Source organism: Argiope bruennichi, chromosome 4 (assembly GCF_947563725.1).
Source record: "Argiope bruennichi chromosome 4, qqArgBrue1.1, whole genome shotgun sequence".
Taxonomy (NCBI): domain Eukaryota; kingdom Metazoa; phylum Arthropoda; class Arachnida; order Araneae; family Araneidae; genus Argiope; species Argiope bruennichi.
In genome coordinates this window covers 115,373,074-115,392,805 of record NC_079154.1, presented here as the reverse complement: position 1 = coordinate 115,392,805, position 19,732 = coordinate 115,373,074, and the positions used below count along the sequence as shown (strand labels likewise).

At 29.3% G+C, this 19,732-nt stretch overlaps 1 protein-coding gene across 2 annotated transcripts in view; it reads right to left on the bottom strand.

Moving 5' to 3' along the window:
• LOC129965829 (protein FAM107B-like) overlaps positions 1–19,732 on the bottom strand; it is a 140,189-nt gene that overhangs the window by 34,080 nt on the left and 86,377 nt on the right. For both annotated transcript variants that reach the window (XM_056080045.1, XM_056080044.1), the window contains exon 2: positions 11,728–11,794. In XM_056080045.1, coding sequence (XP_055936020.1) covers positions 11,728–11,794 — 67 coding nt within the window. The remainder of the gene's footprint in view (positions 1–11,727; positions 11,795–19,732) is intronic.

Genomic DNA, 19,732 nt, shown 5'->3' with positions numbered 1-19,732 from the left:
AACTTGAGTCACGGTACAAGAGAATGTATTTGGCAACAATTGGTGCATTCGATGTTGCTAAAAAGGCCCTAATAAATTGCCTCCTAAAACGCAGGGTGCATTAAGAGGGTTTTAATGGCATAAGAGATGACCGGACGGCGGCAATTATCAACCCACGAGGCGCATAGGGCCACGGGAAGGCCAACAAAGTGTGGGTGGAGCTGGCTGGCATGAAAGCTCATAAAAAGAGAGGCAATTTTGAATGTTAAGTGATCTCTTCAATAAACGCCACATCACGAATGATTGATTAATAGTCGCTTATTCTTGAAGCAAGCCATCAGCAAAGGACATTAGATCACTCACTATCTTAACGACATAACTGTAACCGAACTTAACCTCTAGGAGCGCCTTTAAAATGAAGATACAATGAAAAATGCAGTGTGGGAACAAAATTATCGGTATTCACTGATGTAGTTTTGCGCTTGGGCAGGGCTAATAAAGTGGAGGGGCATCGTTAACTTGAAAAGTCAGATTTCTGTTTCTTGCATCTTGAGTGTTTAAAACTGGAATCTTTTCTGAAAAATATAATGTCCTAGTTTTCTTATCGCTCCTTTAAAAAAATAAATCTACCAAAAAATGAACTTCAAAATAAAAAAAAAGTGAAAAAACTTTAAATTTAAAAGGAGGGGAGGGGGGAACGTTTGCATTTTTACCCGCAGATTACAGAGAAAAAATTCAAGCTGTGCAGAATAATATTTTTGTTTTTAATTACTTTATTTATTATGTAATTCAAAACTCGGTATGTAAAGGTTCTGCTGCTTTATATTATTTTTTTTAGTAATATATCACTGTTATAACTTAGAAGCCTACCTAAGGCAATAACATAAAATTTAAGGCAATAATAAAAATATAATTTTCTTTCAGATTATACATTTATGAATTCAATCTACCTTAAAGTGGAAATTTGATTGAGATTCGATACAAAAACTATTTTGCAATATCAACATGATAATAAATATGTTTAAGCACACATTTATCACAAAATTTTACATAAAATAAAAATTTACTATTGAAAGGGCAATTCTTTATATTATTTTTTTTTCATAAAAATTCTAATTTAAATACTTTTTTACTAACAGATTTCGAATTTGCAAGCCATTATATGCGAAATGTAATACTCTTTAAGTATTCTATAAAAGGAGCAAGCAAAAAATATATGAAATTCATTTCGCTACGATAGTTAATATTTACAACAAAGTCCAAAACACTGCAAATTTTTCCCAAAATATCACGTAAAAAAAGTGGGAGGAAGGGAGAATTACAAATACTCCACTTTATTCCATCCCGGGAGGCATAATTTATGTACAAGAAGCGATTACGTTACTGACGCCCGTTCACAAGCGATACAAGAGCAGAGGAGCGGAAGAGGCAAAAAAATTTATCCCCATCGATTTTATACTATGAGATTCTGATAGGGATTTTTTTTTACATGTGACGATTTAGACAAGGGAAATTTAGATATCTTTTAAAATAATTCGCTTGGTATGACAGATTTTTATCCCTTCATTCGGAGTGTTGGAACTTAAGGATTTCGGCAGTTTTACAGAGCTCGTGTAGCATTAATTAAATAAATAAAAAAAGCGGAATAAGATCAGGAAATAAGAGAACATTTTAGATTTAAGTTAATATGTGTTAAGTTAAGATAAAAATTAGGAAAATAATGAAGATTTAATTTAGAGATATCATTATATTATATTTTATATATCCTGTCAGCCTTTAGATTAATGGAGAATGTAAAACTGGATTTCTTTTAAAGTTGGATTTGTGGTGGATAAATAGTTGAGTATTTCCTCCGGGAAAAAAAAAAAACATTGCAGTCATTAGAGTTGCGATCTATACTCTTAGAGAGATAACGTGACGAGATAAATAGAAATTTTTATTTCATCATGTTAACAATAAAACTAACGATGACACATGGAAGGGAAATTAAACTACTTGTGGAATGATTATGACAGTCGATTTTGTACGAGAGGTCAAATCGTATTGGTTAATGGACCTGCATCTTAACTAGCAACTGACAGAGGGAGAAAAAAGTCGATCCGCACATCTATACTCCCCACTTAATAATAAAAAGAAATTAATTAAACACATAAGAAACATGCAGCTTATTACATAATTCAAAATTCATTGCAGAGAGAAAGAATTAAAATTGTTTTCAGAGACTGAATACTCAATAATAAAAGGTTGAAAATTTTGATATCAGTTCCTGGTTTTCTTTCTTTTTTTATATATTTTTATTTATGCTTTAGCAAACGGTGTCTCTTTGTGACTGGCCAACCACCGTCAACGGGTGGAGAGCAGACGAAAACGCGCGTGACCACCATAACATCACATCGAATGTAATTACGACGCCATCGACTGTACAGCACTCCAGGAATTCCCGTTTTTATTTGATCCAGCGGCGGCGGTGTTTTATGTCCTGGTCTTCCTGCCTGCCCTTTTTTGTCGAGACAAAATAGTAGTAGTAGTAGCCGCGGGGTGGAAAGGGATGGTGCCAAACCCTTCCACCGTTTGGCATTTATCGAACGAAATCCTACGGATAAAATATTAATTTTACTTTGTATTCCGGTGTGGCAGTAAGGAGATTTAAATAAATGCAGAATGGTTTTGGCAACAACTCCCAAGAGGGAGGGAAGCAGAATTGGCGACGAAAGATTGAGCATAACAATGAAACGGGGATTATTTTTTCACTTTAGTTGGTGTCGTAATAATAGATTTTGGCGATATAGGAGAGGAATTAAAAAGAGGATTTTTAATTGGTAACAGGGAACACTGCCAGAATGGATAAGCATTTTATATGAAGCTGGAAGAATAGATTTGGCAGAGCGCGTGCCAAGTATTAAATAAAATTAAACTGCCAAATGAAAAATAAATGAGCAAATAATTCATTTTTCTCGACATTAAAGCATTAAACTAAAACTGCCAAATGAAAAAAATGAGCAAAAATTAAAATTTTCCAAAGCAATAATTATTTCATGTTTCATAAGCCCGTACTGTACTATTTAAAGTAGGGGTCATCCCTAAACATCAGCATAGTCTATGTTTAGAGATAGTTGGAATCAATGGAAACTCATTAAATGAAAATATATCAGTATAATGAAAAATATCTCTCGATGGCTAAATAAACTAATAAAGAAATAAGGAAAAATATTTTTAACTGGCGGTATTGATTCTTCCACAAATATTAAAGCGAAACAATAAAATAAATTAATAAATCCAAAAAATTACGTAGGATAAAGTAAGAAAAGGAGACAAAGCGCTAAATTATAATTTTCTCTATAATTAGGGATTGATTGCTTATTCTGCCGTTCGATAGGAGCATTATAATGCATTTAGTTTATATAAACGCTCTTCCGTCATGTGCATGAAGCGAATTGGAGATTCAAGTTATTCAATGCTGTGTCATGCAGGAGATGTATTTCATTACAATGCGCCTTGACACTTCGTCGAACAAAACTAACATTTTCAAATATTGATTTCAATCGCAAGATACGATTAAGAAATCTGTACTCGTAAAAACAGAAATACTTAGAACATGAATAACCTATAATTGTCTACTCCGTACCGCTTGAATGCATATGGAAAAATCTTAATAACTGAACCGCTGCAACTGCAACATTGGCGGGAACTGTGGTTCTGTCCTAAGGACCATCGTCGGCCACGGTACAACCTTTACCTTGGGAAGTACGTCCCGTCATCGATGGGAGGCAGCTGACCTCCACCTTTTTGTGTATTCACTTGCCTGGCGACCATACCGAAGCTTTTCATCCTCAATTATGAGGTGCCTCCCAATGGAGAATGTATCAATAAATAAGATTTTTGAAATAATTCAAAAGATTAAGTGCAATAACCGAGAAAAGGGCCGAAATAAGTAACAGTAATTTTCCGTTTTCCCAAAGAAGTAGAAGCAGATTTTCCCAAAGAAATCTTAATACATTAATGTAGTGTGTGGGGGACGGGGTGGTCTTAATACAGTCATTGCAACTAAGAGTGCAAGTTCAATAAACTCTACTCTATGCTATGCGATTCATATATTATGTACCGAATTATAAAAAAAGCTTAGAGATTCTTTTTTAGTGGACAATATATATTATTTAGTTGTTAAGTTGAATTAATGTCTCGTTTTAAAGTGAATGCTTTGAGTTAACTTTCGTAGCAGTCAAACAATGAAAATGACGCATACACTTCCCTTTAAATTTACAAACCGCATCAGAAGACGTTTGACCACTTCAAAAATATTTTACTAAAATATAAACGAAATCATAATAAATCAAGAATATAAATGAAATGATAACTTGAAGAGTTCTTTTCCACTTTGATTTTACGTTTTACGTATCAAAAATTTATTCATTTTCCCACAACAAGAGAACATCTAAAACATGTGGCAAAAAATTTCATCTTACTGAACATGCCAAGTCGTAGCAACTACTTTTCTCTCTGCTAATTTTTCCACAATTTTAAAATTAAAGCATTCAGCAAGACGAGTTGCTGGAACTGCTCAAAAGATATCTAATCATTCCTTGATCACAGATTGTTCGACAATTTATTTCGAAACTTACAAAATTAAGTCGAAAAACTGATTAAGAAATGTTTCTATTTGTTATTCTTTATACATTCATTTCAATTATTCGTATGTCTGTTAGTCTTGTTTGGTTCTCTTATCTGGCATAGGGTAAAGCTTCTAAATCCATTTTTTAAACAAATAAATGAACCTTATTAAGGAAACGCATTCCATAATTTCATCTACTTCTTGAATAAAATAACGTTAAAAGGTAGCAATTTCTCAATCGGCACGTACAATAAGCTCTTAAAGACACTCGAGTTTCAGTCTTATCTTGTCTACACGATACAGTTGATTTAATGGCGCTGATAAAGACATTTTTGGATTAAATCCGTTAATCTCAACCCAGACGTTCTGGAGAGAAAACAAATAGCATTATGTTTTTGCGGTCGCAGTTACTTTGTTCTGATCTAAAGAGATCAAGGGAGTCGATTACAGACAAAACTGTGTCGGAAGAAAAAGATATGCTTCCATACTTCTGCCCATGAAATGACAGATTTAGCAAATCCGAGCTTTAGATCAATGTCACCAAACCGTGATAAACCAATCATGAGCTTTAACAATTCTATTACAGTTATAGAAGTTGGGTATCCAACTGTAACATTCATTGCTGATAAAAATAGATGTTTAAACAAAGTAAGTATTTTGATTCCTAAAAATGTCATATATACGCATATGAATTAGGAAAAGCTGAAATGAATGACATGGAATCAAAGCTGAATTTTCCCAATTATACTTGTTCTATTTAATCCACAAAATTAATTAACCAAAATATTTTAAATATAAGTTAGCGTTTATTCAACATTTAGAAAAACAAAAAGGTATTAAAACTATTTAAATCCCCATCCATATCTATTTTCAAGCAATATCGGAGTATCGGTCTGATTGTTTAAAAGTTCAACTGCAGTTCAAACTTCTACATTGCATTACCATTTGCATTTTTATCATTTCGAAATTGAACTGAAGTAGTTGTACTGAACGTTGTCGTTTTGTTAAACATATTATTAATATTCTTTCGCATATATTTGATGACAGTTCTTCATTTTCGATACATTGTTTGTTTGTTTTTCTTCTAATTGTAATTCTTTCTAATTAGTTTTCTCAAGAACGCAAAATTATAATTTTCAATTCGATTTTACATTGAAAGATTCAGAAAATGTTTCGTATAACATTTTTGATTTAAGGAGAAGAAGCAAGCGCGGAGTTCTTTAGCAATAGTGTCTTAGTCTTCATGCTTGACGGAAGGAGTTCAATTTTTATCCATTATTAAGATTTTATTCTAATAGTCATGGCCAACAGAAGATGTAATCCATAAAGAAATTCAGAAAGTAGGAAAATGAGTCCATGTGAAAGTATTTTGAACTTATATAACTTCAGAAAGGAATTATTGACCGACTCAGCATTTTGAGTACAGCACATGTTATTCAATGTGGGAGGGGAAAAAAAAAGAGTCTGCGTAGCTTAGAAAGTTAATATGAAATCTGTGTTAGAGTGATTAGAAAATTAATATTTTCTAAGTAAACTGAATTATTTATTATTGTTTTTAAGGTTTGCAATTGTAACTTATGAAATTCGCAAGTTTTCGTGATAAAATTATGGTTTCACTTAAAGAAAACTGGAAGCGTCTCAGACCACTAAACATTCGAGTGTTCCTTTAAAATGGTCAACTTCACCTCAAGAGTTTAATTAGTATCCTAATAAAGCAGGAAACAATCGACAATACAAGCCCGGAATGGCATAGCATGCCATGCCAGATGAAACAACGGAGGCTTTGCGCCTTGACTATATAAGCCCCATTGACGAGCGAGGGATAGTAAAAGGAAACAAAAAACGCCTCTGACTACAATAGTTGGTTGTTTTTAGGATTCTGAAGTGGATTCACCTCCCCCCTGCGGAGTCATGCAATACTTCAGATAAGAGGCCAACTTGGATAGAAAAGAGTGATAAGTGGCCACGTGGCCGACCCTTAATCCAATCTAAATAAAGATATCGATTACATAAATAAAAGATAAGGGAAGGGAATATTCTCATTTTAGATCTCAACTGCCCATCGTTTGGCGGATGCAATGGCAATTTATTAGTTGCGAGTCAATGAATGCAAATGTATCAGGACTCCTCGACGTCGTTTGGTAAATACTCACTGGAATTCGTCACATACGAAAAACATTGGGTGTTGTGTTTATGTGGCGAGATAGGCGTCTATTGGCGCAGCTGGCGGCTCACGTATTGGGTTATGAGCACTGAAACAACACAGATGTAATTTTTTTTAGTACCTCTTGGTTGATACTCATTGTTAATTTACTATGGAAAATGAGCGCAATGTAACTGCTCATTAGTTGTAAGAAAAGAAGAAATCAATGTTTTAATAAAAATAGATCAATGTTTTTAATCTAAAATTTACTTTTCATTCATATATTTTAAAAGAACGCACTAAATTTTGTGACTACCATAATTTTTAAAATGAAACAGTCAAGCGCAATTAATCATACATCAATCGACAGATTCTGAATTCTTTTGAAAGAGTAATTTATGTCTTTTCATTGACTTAACTTTCCGAAAAGTGGAGTTTTTAACTGTGTGAAAAAGAGAAATTAAGATCTTCGCGATGAACATAAAATATGAGGAGGATATAGATGAAGGATCAGAATGATGTAAACAAACCTGAAATTCGATCATCGCAAGTTCATTAAAATTACTTTGAGCTGTAAATTGATTCTTGAAATGGTACCCAAATTTTGAGTATTAATGAGGAATAATTCTGCAAAACAACCAGATATTATTTTCCCCTAAACAAGAATAACAAATAACTGAAATTTCGAATTATTTTCCTGGTTGAGTATGTTTGGAAAGTAATAAGCTTTTGAAATTTTTTTTAGAAAAGCTTTTCTTCCAACAAAAGAGAATTTAAAAAAAAATCTTTCCGTTTATATCCACTTAAAAAAGCTTTTTTTTTAAAAAAAAAAAACATACAAACAAGGAAAAAAATTATTCGATACTTTTTTTATAATACAGTATATTGCGTTTAACCAGTTAAGCGCTCAACGCGTATGCACGTCAATACAAACCTTCATTTAAGCGCGAACGATGAATAATTTTTTAATCTTATAAAAATGAAATCTTATTCACTTTATTATGATTTTTTGAAAATTTTACAAAGCAGCTATTTGTATTGCGTTCGATATGTATATGCGTCACCGCTTGATTTTAAAAAGGGGAATTCGAGGGATATTGAAAAATAAATTCCGCAGTTAACTGGTTAAGATATTTGAATGCTTTGCAATGTAAATATTCATATAAGAACAGGCTGTTACTCAAAGTTAATGGAGATTTGTTATAAATCAAATACCAGTCTGTTTTACTAATTATACATTTCGTAGTACAATTCATTAGTTTGTATTATTGGAGAGATGGTATCATACGAGGTAATGTATCCTTCTTGAGCAGTACATATGCTAAGTATAATTTTCTTGCTTAAATCTTTGAAAATTTATTATACTATTAATATAAATTAATTAGTCAATAGAAGAAAGTTTAAAATGTTGTTAGGGCTATTCATACCATTTCATAAAAAGGCACACAATATTAATAAACAAAGAGGGTTATTTATGAGATACTTTTAGGATGCAGAATAATTCAGATCTTCGTCGGCAAACTTCTGGCGATAGACGCACACGTCAAGACACGCAAGTGTTATAAATGAAATGGAGTCGCAAACGTATAGTTTTTAAGCTATTAGTGACTCAATTTTCATAAAATATATTCATATAAAGAGTACAACGCAGATTTAATGGAACACAAACAATGGAACATTACAATTACAAATTAATAATAGCGTTAATCTTAAGGGCTTGTCATTCGAAGCTGTACCCCGCTTCCATGTTATCGTTTATACAACTTTGTTATAGAAAATTTGAATCGTGTCAAACTTTAACTGCATACTTTATCTAATAAAGTGAAGCAACATTTATACATCGTTTCGTTTCCAATTCATTGTAACTACACATTTAGGTTATAGTTTTTGATAAAATATAGTAATATATCGACACTATCTGCTATACTACTTTTAAAATAATTTACATTAATAGTGCAAAAATAATTAGTTGTCAAAATTACCATGAGTCTTCATTTATACATCGTTATAGACAAGTTTCTTAAAAGATGTATAAAAGGTTCTTTACTGTATATTTTTTCTTAGCTTACTTCATTAATAAGAGCATCCTCTTATTAGAGCTTACTTCACTAATAAGAGAAGCTTTTATTCTTGGGGACTATTGTTCATTTGCATTTTTTTTTTTATCTCGATGTGTATGACCATCCCTAGAATTCGGTGGAGCGCCAGATTATTTTATATAAACTGCCAGATCTTTCTGATAAATTAAAGCGATAATACTCTAAATAAATTAATAGGATATTTTGGAAATTTTCACTTAAGCTTTTCTTCCTAACAAAAAAAAAAAAAAAAAAAAATTTTTTTTTTTTAATGACGTCTGTTATTATGAGCTTAATAAGAGTACAATTGCCCATTTTGTCTATGGATGTCTAGATACAAGATGTCCAAATATAAGAACTATATGTTTTCCAGCGAATTATGGTGCCCTGGGGATTATGGATCTAGTTAGATATATTATAACCAGACAATGACAATTTATTATGATTAAGAAACTGCTAGAATTTTCATAAGAAAGTTAATGTCTTTGAAAAGGAGGCTATTCTGATATAAATAGCCTCAGATTTTTATTTTATTGTGTATCATATCTAGTTTATTACGTAACGTTAGCATAATTGTAATGATTTATTGTTTGTGAAACTATGGGCATTTTATTTACAATGGTGTATTACTTGCATTACATGTTTGTATTTATTTTATATTCACTATATTAAAGTACTTTGCATTGATTATTATTTGTATTCTATATTTTATGTATTATTTGTATTTGTATTTTATGTAATTAGTATTGATCTCTGTATACTTTGCGGGTTGGAGAAAATTTTAATATAAATTGCTCGCACTTTTGTGAAATAACAGAGGAAACCAATAAAGTAGTAAATATGACAGTAATGAATGATTTAACAAGTTAATTCATAAAATCGCAATCTACGCTCCTATACGCATAAAATCAATTTTTTTAGCGTTCATACACAAAATACACAATGTCTTACAATAATCAAATGCGAAATGAATTATAACCTGTTTGTCATCAACAAATAAAATATAGAATAAATTTGCATATTTATTAATTTATTATATGCTTCAACTCACTTAGTTCGTAAACATCCCATGAAATAATTGAATCATACTTTAACATAAACTGATATAAAGAAAAAAAAATGGCAATCACTGCGGGTATTTTTTTTTTTTTTTTTTTTTTTTTTTGTATATGACTCGTAATGAAAATCTCAATATATATCACTAGAAATAAATTTCAGCATATAAAAGCAAAAAAAAAAAAAAAAAAAAAAAAAAAAAAGCTAAATCAAATTAATAATAAAAAAATGACGAGTAAAGCGAAAAAGCTCTAAAAAGGGAGCATTTTAATCATTATAAAAATCGATTTTTCCGGGAATCGGGGTCGAGGAGTCCCATTTGCTAATCCAATAAAGATAGGGGAAAAAAGGTAATGATCTTTCCACACATTCCGAATAAGTTTCGCGTAAAAAATTGATTTCAGGATGCCCGTCTCTTTTCTTCTCTAAATCCGACTTCGTGGAATATTAAATGGCTGGAATAATTCAATTCTAAGAATAAAAGATACAAATTGAATTGCAAGATTAATCTATAACAGAAGGCATTTGAACACTGTTTTTACTGGAATATAGAATAATAGCGGAATATTTTATTACAGATATATTTTATACTTGAGTCAGAAGTTTAAAAAATAATCACTAAAATCCGAGAAATAATTTCTACAATTGATTTTGAAAATAGTTTTCTAAATCATGATACAGCAGCTGAAATAGAAAGAAAAAAAAAATACTACAATGCAGAATATAGGAGAACATTTTTTTTTTTTTTAATAATTAAGAATCAGTGTAAGAGATGTTCGTAATTTTTTATATGCGAATTATTCGTTCATTTTATTCGCTAAATTAAATATTAAATTAAAAATAAATGTGCTTCTTATTGGAATAAAAATTTATACTATCAACAAGTTCATTATAAAAAAGGCCAAACATGTATCAAATATACAGAATATATATTACGAATCAAATAATAGATTTGTATTTTTGAACATGCAAATTAATACAAAGCATTTTTTATGTGGATTAGAATACAAAAATATTATATACTACTTTTTGTGATGTTTTTAAATATTAGCAATGCTACATAAACATTGCAACAATAAAATATCTTGCATCATCCGGATGGCACTTTTTTGAATAAAAAGTTTGTAAATAAATATATGTAAAATATTCAGGTTCCAGTAAAATTATTCGTTCATTGTTCGTTAATTAAAATTAAATAGGCTTCTTATTACATTTTGCTCATCAGAAGTTGCGACATATTACGTCATACGTTACGTTTGCGACATATTATTATCATTTACAATAACAAAAATTTCAAAACGTTTTTCTTTAATTATTTTATATACTATAATTTTCATAGACATGAAACAACATTTGAACTCAAAATGTTTCCAAACCAAACCTTTATTCAAAAAGAAATGGAATACAATACAATTTATTTACTAAGAACCGAGTCATTTCAAAATTTAAAAAGGTAAATTATTTTCGAATTCTGCTTTCGAATATTGTTTCGACGAAAGCAAGGAATAGGATTGAAATCTAAAAATTTATTTTTCAATGAAAAACATTCAACAAAATATCGAATAAAATTAAACGAGAACAACTTAGACAAAAGAAAATATCAGTTAATTTTGGAATTTGAATTACTTTGTTGACATAGTTTCAATATAAAAAAATAAAAGATTTTAATCTAAAGCATTTTTATCTGAATTTTTCCAGCATTATTTTTAAAATATGTTAGAAATATAAATAAATAACAAATTTTGTGAACTTCCGCGAAGGAAGAGGTCAAAGGCTGGGCAAATAGAACAATACATACACAACACATATAAAAAAAAAAAACTTGCCAAATGCTCACAGAGAATGAATGAATTAAAACTTACCCGTTTTTTTGGCTCCTTTCTTTTTCTGTTGATCCAGAGCACCATGCGTGAGGAGATCACACTTCGTCTGCAACGGAAAAAAACAAAATGTCACGTTTACTATGGAACACTCTACTCTACGCTGCTTGGGTCAGCCATCTTGGATGGACGCTTTCATTTTGCGGCGGAAAAGGGGGGTGAAGGGATATGGGATTTTTTTCTTTTGCAAAAGGGAGCCAGCTGGTTGAGAGGGGACGAAGAAAAAGAGAAACAGATGTTTGCCTTTTAGGAGAGAAAGGCAGGGAAGTTTCAATGCCATAGATAGGTATTCAAGAGAAAAATTTGAATATTTATGGAGCATTGATACATTTTAAGAATAGAAACCAATAATACAGGATTTTAATAATTTATCGATTTAAAAAAAAATTATTAAGAAGTGGTATATTTTAAAAACGTGAAATGTTTAAGATAAAAATTGTATTATACACTTATGCAAAAATATAATAAAATATGCTATTTTTATGTGCTATTTAATTATATTGAAGAACAAGGAATGTCGGAAAAAATAAAATATTAAGTTAAAAATCCAATTAACACAGTTACATAATGATTAACACTGAAAATTCAAAACGTATATTTTGTGGCTTTTGGAAGAATTTATATGAAACAAAAGAGAAAAAAATTCGAATTCTACAATTTTCTAAATTTACTCATTACAATATAAGTAGTTCGTTACATAAGGAATTGCAATCAGATTTTCCGATTCAAATTACCATAGTTTAAATATCACAGTATTTAAATTATGGTACAAACACTGATTTAGAAATCCATGAAATGGTGTAGATTACTGATTTCATATTTGCCTCCAAATTTCTAACATAATCTGTTGGAAATGTACAAACTGGCTTCATGATAGAACTAAATATTTCAAAATCAGTAATTTAAATAATAATTATATTAAAGAGTTAAGCATTCAATTCATATTTGACAAATATTTATTTCAAACATATGACTTTTAATAAAAACAATTATTCAAAATTAATAAATTGGAATTTACCAAATAAATGTTAATTAACGATCAAAAACGACTGCACAAATTAAGAGAAACTTCGCAGAATACTTATTTATATAAATTACAGTGTAAAATGCTTAACATTTCTTGAGAATATCGCAGCTCTTTTTTTTAATTATAAGATGAAGTTTTATAAATCAATTAATTCCAAGTACAATACGATTAAAAACAAAAGTCAAATTTTCTATCAAAACTGGTTTAATTAACACTACGAATAGAATCATTACCAAATATAGTAACCGCGTTACTCAGCGTTACAAAGAATTTCAGCAGAATCAACAGAAATCCACTTAAATACTAAATGAGACTATTTAAATTTTTTCAAAATGGTATGCAGAACAACATAAACTCTGAAAAACATCAGTCAAGATGTTCCGGGAATTAAAACAAACATTGAACAAACAATGATTTCAGTCGCATGTAAAAAGTAGTCGCTCGTTGACAGAGAAGCCTCTCAAGTCGAATTCCGCTGAAATGTTTACTAACATTTAACCATCGATAGTTAGTCGTTGAGTGAAAGTCGCGTCCGTTCCGTTTCGGTCGAATCCTTTCGTTTATTAAATCGGGTAAATGATGCGTGGCAAAGCACCAGACATCGCTTACTTAACGAGCAATATCCGGCGCGAAAAGCGATAAAAAAAATGGAGCCTTAAAAGTTAAAAACAGATGATCGCGTTTACATCTGAAATAGAAAAACGAATAGTTCGTTTAATAGATAATTATTTTAATGATAATGGCATCGTGATAATATGAAGCTAAGTATCAATGGTATATTATGCATTTTGCGGGCCTAGACAGCGACATTTAAAGCCCCCTTTTAATAAATAATTTATTTAGTTTCATATTTCAAATCTTTAACTTCATCATCAACATGTTAATTTATTTTTCTAATCTTTTATATTCATAATTTAGTAAGTCTTTATATATTTTATTTATCTAAAGATGCATATCATAGGGAAATAGCTGAAGTAATTAAACTGTACAAAATATCTACAATTATTGGTTTTCAATTTTTTGACTTAAAATATGTAATTGTAATAATAAATTATAAGAAAATCACCACCTTCAAACATATATAACATTAAAAATTATGATTTTAAAAGATCGTGTAAAATGGAATATAACAACAAATTAAATGAATAACTAAAATTGCAATACATTATGAATAAGAAATATATTTATTTCGTGTTTAATAATTTAATGTAAATACATTTTATACTTCACGCATTTTTCAACCCTAATCAGCATGCATCTAAAGTACCCCCTTTTAATAAATAGTTTATTTAATTTCATATTTAAAATTTTTAACTCCACCATCAACATGCTAATAATTTATTTTTATTTTAACAATTTGCCAAACTTTATTTTATTTATCTAAATATGCATATCACGGGAAAATGACTAAAGTAATAAACAAATATATTTACATTTATTTTTAATTTTCTTTCTTACAAAAAACATTTAAATGTAATGATAAATTATAAGGAAATCATAATCTTTAAACATATATAACGTTAAAAATCATGTTTCTAAACATGATACAAAATGGAATATAATAACCAGCTAAATGAATAACTAAAATTACAATATATTATAAATTAGAAATCAAATTTATTTAGTAACGTGTTTAATAATTTAGTGCAAATAGATTTTGAAAACATAATATTCAAAGAATTCGCATTTTCACAATTTTTTTTTTTTTTTTACCAATAATATTAATCGATTTGTCTGCGGTCCCCTTTCAACTCAGCAGCACTAGGTAGTTGCTTAGTCTATTAAGTGAAAATTCGCGATTGCCAATTATTTTATTCTGCTCAAGTAGATATAGAATAGTATTGTAATTTTTACTACTGAATAACATGTAGATATCAAATATAAAAATTTTTCATTGTCTTTGAAAGTAATGTAAATAATGCATGTTTGGTAAAATCAAATATTGAACAAACAACTCTCCATCCCAGAGGTCAAGATTCTACCCTAGCTATTATCTTAAAGATGAAGACAAATTTAAATTTGACTTTTTTTCCTAATCAAATTAGTATTTTTTTCATGATATATAAATACTAAGAATTCGTTAACGGAGATGTAAACGAAATTGCATAAATGATTTCACGATTTTCCAAAAACGAAAGCAATGAAATCGTTAAAGATCTTTTTGATATTTCTACTTTTAGCATGTCGTATATGTGTAATTCGTTTATAACTAGATTCTAATAGAGCTGTCTGATATATCAAGAACAATAATTAACATTTTTAAAGTGAAAAAAAACACATTAAATATATTAAATGTGTTTAAGAATAATTTAAACATTATTCTTAAGTTTAAATTATTCTTAAACTCATTTTACAAAGTTCTTAAAGTAAAATTGGAATTTTTTTTTCAGTCAAAACTTATCAAAAAGAAGAATGAAAAGCAATTCACACTCTTTTTCCTTACTTAAATTTTCCTTATTTGAATAAAATTAAGTTGTTCAAACAAAGTCAGAATTTTTCCGGTCGAATCTCGCCGTCAATGCCAACTAACTGGAAATGTAATTTTCAAATTTCCATATCATACCAATAAATTAATGGACAAGGTCATTAGATCAAACATCTGTAGAATTTTTAGTGTTTTATTATAAACAGGTTTTAGAACATTAAGCAATGCAAGAGAATGATAACTTGCTATGATATTTAGAATATGCGGTCTGAATACAGCAGAATTCAAGTTTACCCGATTCTCATGATAAATATTCTATAAATTTTTTTTCATACTTGGATTACTGTTCATTATTCTGTTTACAAACTCTACATAGCTGTTTATTTCCTTCAAATTTTCTCACTTCGCTAATTTTTAAAAGCAACAAAGCATGCAAAATAAAATCCATTCTTGTAATTACAATATGTTGTATAACCCGATTGGCTCAGTTAGTGAACGGAAAGCATTTATAAATATTGAAATTTAAGCAAGAAAGGAAGATAAAAGTTAATATTTTCAATACGGTCAATTTATATTTGCATAATGTACAAATACATTATGCCAATTTAATTTTGAAAATCATTACAAATGTTTTTTTTAATTATAATATTACTTCGCAATACAGAATAAGAAAATGCAATAAGAAAGATAACAGATGAAGTTTTAGCGCCAAACGATTGTAATGTCAAACGATTTTATGATCCATAAATTTCGAGAAAATAAAATTAATATTTATGATCTTTTGTATCATAAGATTAGTTATATGTACATATTTATTTTTCTCTAATATTTTTTTTTCTCTCCGATATGCATTTACTGTGTTTCAGCAGTTTGAAGTCTAGCAGAAGGCATGTTACAATATTTGCTATATATTTCAAAATTAGAAAAAAAAGACATATTTTAGAAGGAAAAAAAAAAGTTTTTAATTTACTTATTCCGAATTGATTTGTCTTCAAAAATAAAAATAAAATTTTATCCTCAAATTAATAAATTTTTCAATTAACGGTGAAATATTTAATTTTATTTTACCTCTATATTCAAGAAACTAATAAATGACATTTTAGCCACGAGATGGCAGTGGAGTCCTTTTGTTTCCACTTGATTAATTTGTCACCTGGCATTTTGGAATACAACAGACAAAACACTAAGCTATGATTAAAGTAATTTTTATTCTAGTTGCAGAAACTTTTTCATTTTATGCTTATTACACTCGCATTGTTAATGTGTGAACGTTGAGGTTAAAACCGATTCAGACAACGTAAATTTGTTGACGGATGATTGCACGCCGTTTCGTTGGTTTGCAATCTCTCAAATAAAACTTGGCAATAATCGTCGAAATTACTATGTTAGCAAATGTCAAAAATGCAACATTGTATATGTATCGAATCATTTGACAATGAGTCGGAAAGCGATTTAAAAATATTGCTGCAATTTCAAGAATTCGAATTATTTAATCTTGTTTAAATCAACAATGAATGCTGCAAATAGTGAAAATTCAAAATTAAAGAAACAATTTTATATACTCAATTTATTATTTATCAAACCTCCAGTTTCAAAACAAAAATTTTAAGTTGACTTTATATACATATGCCATACGGAGAGAATAGTTCGAATGTACTATTTAATTTCTGGTAACATGAAAAAGTAAATTCTAAAGAAAATGTAGAAAACACATTTAAATCGGAAATGAAGAAGTTTCTCGTAAGATAGCATTCACATAAGAAACGCTATTACGCTTATCATTCATTTGCAAATTGTTTTAGATCATTAATTTTTATTTCTCGCTGAAAATGTACTATGGAGTTCAAAATCGTCAGGCAGTGTATTTAATGCATATTATTTAAACAGAATTTGCATCTTTTAGTTACAATGTCGGTTTTGCATCATATTAGCAAACTTGAGAATAATTGTCCTAAAATATATTAACCTTTCTAAGTTTTACATTAATACCTTTGTGAAGAGAGTGGATTACAAGAAGCATAAAATATGTAAATAAAATTTAAGAAATGAAAAAAAGTTAAAACAAAACACTCTTTAAAACGTAAGTAAGTTTATGAGCATTGTAAATTTAAAACAACAAAGATTTAATTTTAATTTTTAGAATTATACATATAAGCACATTATTGGTAAATAGATTAATAAATAAGTACATAGAAAATTCTTATAAAGCATTCTCATTTTTTTTCAAATTTATGTCTTCATTGCAATAAATAAAAATTACAATGATCATTTGACAAAAGTTCAAAACAAGGAAAGAAATTAAATGATGGACGTTTTTACTATCATACTCGGAAGGCCTTATTGCAGAGCAGTCAGAGGGTGGTTTATATACAGAGGAAATACATAAATGTCCATAAGATATAACGAAAAGGGAATAGTCTACTTATATATTTATATCTATAAATTGAGTGGTGAATTTATACAGAATCACTTGTTTCCCCTTTTGATTTCACGTGAGTTAAGATGGAGTTATGTAGTTGATTTCTCATCCACTGTTTGATGTATTATAATTTTGAAATTTTATGCTCAACGTATTCCCAATAATACTGTACTACTTTAATATTTGCATAGCTAATTATCAACCAAAATTTGATTATTAAATTAATCAGATTTTGATTGTGAATCAGTGAACTAAATATGACAATAAATTTGAGGAACAACTAATCTTAAGATATTTTTTTTAAAAGTAAGATAAAAAAATTTGCAGCTTTGTTTATTAATATTAACAATGTGGGTGTTTTTAGAAATATGCTTTAAAAATAAACTAATGTATATTAACCCTTTCGAATTATTTATTATTTTAGTAAAGAAATTAAATATTGAAAAGTCCAATTAAAAATATTTCCATAATTAAAATGATCTATATCACTTAGTTTAATTAATTTCATTTTAATTAAGTAATTAAAATTATTCTTTCATTACTTATTCATATCCAGAGCATGTAGCCAATATGGAGTACCCTATAAGTGCGATAGGATAGCAAATGATAACATTTTTTGACTATTAAAAGCAGATCAATCCAACAATTCCGAGCTAGAAAGGGGTAAAATTAAAATTTTGAAAATGGACTATATCATATCTATATCATAAATAATCTATATTTCTTATTTTAATTAATTTCACTTTAATTAAGTAATTAAAATTATTCTTTCATTACTTATTCATATCCAGAGCATGTAGCCAATATGGAGTACCCTATAAGTGCGATAGGATAGCAAATGATAACATTTTTTGACTATTAAAAGCAGATCAATCCAACAATTCCGAGCTAGAAGGGGGTAAAATTAAAATTTTGAAAATGGACTATATCATATCTATATCATAAATAATCTATATCCCTTATTTTAATTAATTTCACTTTAATTAAGTAATTAAAATTATTCTTTCATTACTTATTCATATCCAGAGCATGTAGCCAATATGGAGTACCCTATAAGTGCGATAGGATAGCAAATGATAACATTTTTTGACTATTAAAAGCAGATCAATCCAACAATTCCGAGCTAGAAGGGGGTAAAATTAAAATTTTGAAAATGGACTATATCATATCTATATCATAAATAATCTATATCCCTTATTTTAATTAATTTCACTTTAATTAAGTAATTAAAATTATTCTTTCATTACTTATTCATATCCAGAGCATGTAGCCAATATGGAGTACCCTATAAGTGCGATAGGATAGCAAATGATAACATTTTTTGACTATTAAAAGCAGATCAATCCAACAATTCCGAGCTAGAAAGGGGTAAAATTAAAATTTTGAAAATGGACTCAAAATTATACGCTTTCTTTTAAGAAAATCCGGCCCTTCTACACGAAACAATATCTGCAGGTCAAGAGAAATGGCAATAATGTTATAAGACCTCCTTCCAATCTCTTTGAACCCCGTCGGGATCTTGAAAATAATGTGATCACACTCCATTGTTTCACTTCGAGATACAGTTCAGTCAATCAACAGAAAGAAGTTTTCTATTTTAAGTCAACGGGGAAATGAAGTCCTCATAAAAAAAATCCAAATACAAGAGTTATTTCATATGGAAATGTGATTTTGTCGTGTTCCAGGTTCCTCATCGCTCAATGGAAAGCAGAAATAAAATAAAAAATTTAAAAAAAGTCCGCGACTCACAAAAGGTCCCTAGAAGAATGAAATCCGAACTCGTATATTTCGGGGCCATAAAGAGGTCCACAATTATAACGATAAAAAATGTAATAAGAGTTATTTACCGACTCCAAACAAGAGCTTTTAGATGGAAAGTTTTCAATTACAACAGTCTTTGTTTTGGAAGCGCTATTTTTTCCCCGCTCACACACTGGAACAAGAACACAGGCGACTCCCTGTTCGGCCAGAGATCACGAAACACATTTTTATTGTTCATTGTGCAGTAAGGTTCTTAATGTCGGTATTCCACAGTTGAAAGAAGAAAAAAAATGTAAACAAATAGAACAGAAATAAAAATGGCAATCGTTGGGTTTTCGTGGCGAGTCCACGCCCC